Source organism: Pterocles gutturalis, unplaced genomic scaffold (genome assembly GCF_000699245.1).
Source record: "Pterocles gutturalis isolate BGI_N339 unplaced genomic scaffold, ASM69924v1 scaffold7377, whole genome shotgun sequence".
NCBI lineage: Eukaryota > Metazoa > Chordata > Aves > Pterocliformes > Pteroclidae > Pterocles > Pterocles gutturalis.
In genome coordinates this window covers 31,890-36,963 of record NW_010110114.1, presented here as the reverse complement: position 1 = coordinate 36,963, position 5,074 = coordinate 31,890, and the positions used below count along the sequence as shown (strand labels likewise).

Sequence of the window (5,074 nt, the reverse complement as noted above, 5' to 3'; positions counted from 1 at the left end):
AAATCAGGTACCCTGCAGGACAGCCTCTACGTCCCTGCAGCATCAGCCGTGGACTTTGTGGTTATTACTAGATGACGCTGGATCATTGTTAGAAACAAAACCTGGCATTTGAACCCTGCTGGTACAGGATGCTGTTTCTCCTAGCTCTATCAGAACACAGTCCCATAGTTACAGCATTTGAAAATCCCACTGGGCACGTAGTTCCTTTTTACCCAGGTACGTTACACAGGATACAGTTATCATATTGGGAATTCAGATACACTGATACCAGCTGACAGCTAAGAAACCAAACATAACGCAGTCTTGACTACAGTTAACACTTCACATGCACAACGAAACAGAAAACAAGGAAGGCTTTTGCCTTTAAAAGTGCCGTGCCTGCAATCAATTAGAAAAGACATTTAAAATCTTGTCACAAAATACTGGATTTTCCAGCATAGCTTAAATAGGTTAAGTACTAAAATCAAACTAAAATGCAGAGGGTGGTGGATGACCAGCTCCCCTAAGTTGCCTTAGAAAATCCAAGACCCAGCAAATAAAGTCAAGGAAAAACATTTACCACATTTTTTGTCGGTAGCTTTTTGCCGTAGGATGGTAAGGGCTTTAGTGCCTGAGGTATAGGTAGTTCCTGGATGCTTTTAGGGAAGTGGGAGGGGGGAAGAGTCTGGAGAATAGTTTGCATAGCTTGCAGATATAAAGAAGCAGGTGTGTTCCCCACCAGGCTGTTGAATTTGTCTTCCCCCAGCAAAGCTGTCCAGTGATCCGGATGCTCCCGCAGAACTTTCCGCATCTTAAACTGTGGGTTGGGCATGAAGAGCAAGAGGTAGTCGAGGCAGAGCTTCTTGGATGCCACATTGACTTTGGAGTCCCACATCTGCTCCAGTATGACGTCCAGTGGAGTAAGCCCTTTACTGTCCTCTATCCTGGGAGAAGCTCCATTCCCGAGGAGGATGAGGACTGTCTCTGACCTCAGCAGTTCACAGGCAAGGTGCAAGGGGGTTTTCCCATCTTCCAGATGAAAGCAGCCAGTCCTATTGATGTAGGAGTTCAAGCTCGGGAGCTTGTGTGAAATTTTGATGATCAGCCCCAAGATATCTCTCCTGTCATATGTGACCGCCATGGCCAAGTGAGGAGCAGAGGATGGGCAATAGCAGAAGTGTTCCCCAGGCACCTTGAGAGCATCCTCTGGAAAATGAGACAGCAGATACTGAGCGTAAGGCAGGTGGTTATGCACCACTGCATAGAGAAGGGCTTCTGAAGGTGAGTAGGTTCGTAGGCTGGCATTTTCTTCCCAGTAAAAATATTCCATAGTTCTCATGTCTTCCAGCATCCACACAGGCTTGTGATCTCTCACAGCCTGGTAGAACATATAGGATAAGAACTTGCAGTGCCTGCTCTGATCATCCTGCAGGCTGGCCTGGTTACTGGCCATGGCTCAGCAAATAAAGAACAGCTCCACGTAAAATCACTCCAGACTGTAAAGTCTGTGCACTTGGAATGCAGATCCCGATGCTGCTGCAACCTTCAGGCTGTCATTGCTGCCTGGACTGCACTAGCTGGAATGCATGGGCTGATCATCTCCACCCATTCATTGTTTTTCCCCTCACTGCAGTGGTTTTGTTTAGGTAAGCACAATCCCACAGGCTCAGTTAACCCGTGCCATGCAAGCAGATGGTTAGTAAGTACATCCCGCTCTGCGCGTGGCACAGGTTACTGGAACACTGTCAGACTGCGAGTGATTTCATACACACACAGCTAGAGAGAAGAGAGGGAGAGACTAAAATTAGCTTGAGAGGTGAGGCAGATTTCTGTCTGCGTTTCGTGTCTAACCAGATCAGCTCATACACTGCAGTAAGTGCTATGGCAATATTCAGCTGCTTTTTGTATGCCACTCACACACACGCAGCTCATTATATAGTAAAAAAATAAGTAGCAGTGTAAAATGCTGCACAGCTGATAATACACATGCTTATATGCTCAGGAAATCAAGGGATTGGTAGCCGTAGCGTTAGGAAGGGATCCCTATTTTATAAGGAATGGTACGGCTAGGCACTTAGGAGACACTGATCTTAATGGATTGTCTATAAGGCATTAGTGATGTTAAAGATCCCAGCATTAATCTCTGCAGAGAAAAGAATCGAACGGGATGTGGAGTAACCATGTCCAGAGTCATAAAGCATATTGCTCAGTTTAAACACCTGCCTTTGTTTAGCAAGGAAATTCTGAAGTGCCTCTCTGTTGCACAGCAAGTACATAGACAAGAGGTTAATGGCCAAACCCCACTGGCGGATGGAGAGCTTTGATCTCAGCATTTCTCACATGGCATGCCCCAGGTCTGGGGTCAGAGCCGGTTGCAATGGAGGAAGAGGGATTAAGCAATCAGACTTGTGCAACACCCTGGTCAGACACGGAGGACCAAGGCCTACAGTCTTGAGGGGGTACTGCCTGCTGGATGAGGCAGAAGGAGCTGACCAGAATTAAATTCACAGAAAAGAAATGAACTAAGCACCCTTTATGGCAACTTGTGTTTAAGGAAGGAGGGCTTCCATGCATCTTAGAAATCGACAGATTGCAGTAAGATGGTATCTCACCACCTTGATAGGAAACCAGGGAAAATACAGCAAATCAAGAACTCTTTTTTCATTCAGCAAGGAAACAAGCATATATTCAGTATATTCAAACTAGAGAGTATTCAAGTATCAAACCTGAACATCTCCAAATGATGTCTAGGGTCATCCAAAGAGAAAAGCAAAGCCACTTGCAGAACTGGGTTGAGATCTAGCACATCTTCCAAAGTTTTGGATGTTCAAGTCCATAGTCCAAACATTTAATTTCAGGGCCAGCTTTCATATGGTTGGAATAAACAGATATATGTCCAGTTTTCACCCACCATTACAGTGGTTATGCATGGAAATGCTGCTGCATAGTCATCTGCACATGGTATTACCTGTCTTGTACCCATGGTCATGATAAATCATGTGCATGCTCAGGGCTAGGTCCAAAGCCTGTTGAAGTGCACAAGGAGGTTCCCACTGACTCCAGCAGGCGCTGGATCAGGCATTAGCTGAGCAGCTGAAGACACACATTTTGTTTCTCCAGTTGCTAACCCAGAGCATCTGAAACTTAGACTTATGTACTCAGAAGAGAAGTGAATTAGTACTTAAGTGGCCAGGCTCTTTTGTCTGAAGGTCTCACAGGGTTTCTCCTACCAGTAAATCACTACTGTTCCCTAGGAATTACATGGATTTCATTATTTCCATGTTGCAGGTACAGGAAAATGCACACTTCACAGAGCCCAGTTTTACAAAGCAGCTCACAGATGGGGCTGGGCACTGAACCAGGAATTGCTGTGTCTCTGCCCAGGAGCTGTAGTCATTAACCAGTCTTCACCAGCTACAGAGTTTAGATAAATTGAGATGCACACTGCATCCACAGAGGGAAGTTAGTGCTTGGTACATTGAGAGGGGAATTACAGTGCGCTTAGTGTTTTAGTACCATGTAACCTCACGCTATCCCTCCCAACTTATTCCATATCACATTGACCCCAGCACAGGCAGGCTCACAGTTGTCTACTCTGATGTAAATCCATCTTCAATGGCAATCATCTCGACCAAAGTGGTTCTGCCACTGCTACAGCAGGGTGATGACCGAGCAGAGCCACTTCCATAGTGCCTCCTGTCCCTCTGCTGTGCAGAGACTGATGAGCAGCCATTTTGCAGTCAAATGCAAATTAATTTCTGCATTTCACCTGCTGTAGGCTGTGGCACACAGCAGTCCTCGATCCTTTGCCTTCCTTTCCTTGGCCATCCAGCCCCGGGAATACGCAGCCTGTGCTCCGTGTCCCCCCTCCTTCCTTGCACCTGGACCAGAAGACTGACCATATTTTTTTGGAGAGGGAGAAGGGATAATTTGGCCCTGGCTCTGCTTGCTGACCCAGCTGACCCGGAGGCTGCAGGACAGCCAGTCTGGCACAAGGGACAGTGCAGAAATCTTCAGCAAGGAGAGCAGAAATGAGCAAACCAGACTCTTCCAGGGACAGCCCTCAGTCATGGAGGGGTGGCTGCAATGTCAAACCTAACGTGCATGGAGACACATAAAAGTCAAGCAGAAAATATTCTGTAAGTATATCCAAGGAAGAGGGAAGACAAAATCCCAGAATCAGGAATGGCCACCAGTTATGGCAATCACCTCTACACAACAGGTCCAGGATGTCCAGGATGTGAAAACATCTGTAATTACAGGTTACCTTGTAATTACAGCTTACGCTGTATTTCTGCCCAGGAAGCCCAGCAGAAAGCTAAGGGAGTCCTTCACGTGGTTTCCTCACCTCTGTATGGTGTTAAACAGCACAGGTCTCTGCCACGCCAGGATACTGCCTGCCCTGCTGGCTCCTGTCCTTGGTCTGGTTTGTTTTTTCCAGGAGTTTAGAAAAGCTGGAGCTGAGTGCACATGTTTGATAGCAATGCATCTTTTCTGAATTTTATTACAAACATAATGCATCTGTAAAACATTATAGATCCATTAGAAATGGAAGACATTAACGTGGAGAGCTTTACTGAGGAACTGGAAGAAAGCGTTTGGGAGTTTCTGTTTCATTTCTTTGAATTTGGATCTGTGGCTAAAAATAGTGTATTCTAATTCATAAGGTATTTGTTGGGGCTTCCCTCTTGGCCAAAGTGCAGGCTAGAAGGTGAGCAGAATGAGTTTTGACTCATAGAGGGAGTATCCAAGGGAGCAGGAACAGTTTTGAAGGATGATACTGGAAAAAAAAGTTGATTTTACCCAAAAGAACATTTACCATTTCAGCTGAGACCAAGAGGCTCTTTAGACCTCTCTGAGGCAGATGCATTTTTCACATTTTGATGGTGATTTCAGCTCATAAAGTGATTTAGTTATTGTGAACCTGTGAGAATTATGGTGTGTTTCTGAGGTATTTGGGAACCTTTTTACAGTGTTATGCTCAAAATGTTGTTTCTGGGACAAAGGGAAACCCACCCTACATATAAAGACAAGAATTTATTGTTAGTATAACTGAAATCTTATCACTCTAATAATAAAATAATTATTAGTCCAG

General features: G+C 45.3%; 1 protein-coding gene across 1 annotated transcript; it reads right to left on the bottom strand.

The window, feature by feature from the left end:
- Positions 1 to 541: 541 nt before the first annotated feature.
- LOC104461581 (ankyrin repeat domain-containing protein 9-like) lies at positions 542 to 1,432 on the bottom strand. The gene has a single exon (XM_010073217.1). The coding sequence runs from the start codon at positions 1,430 to 1,432 to the stop codon at positions 542 to 544; it is 891 nt and encodes a 296-aa protein (XP_010071519.1).
- Positions 1,433 to 5,074: the final 3,642 nt, after the last annotated feature.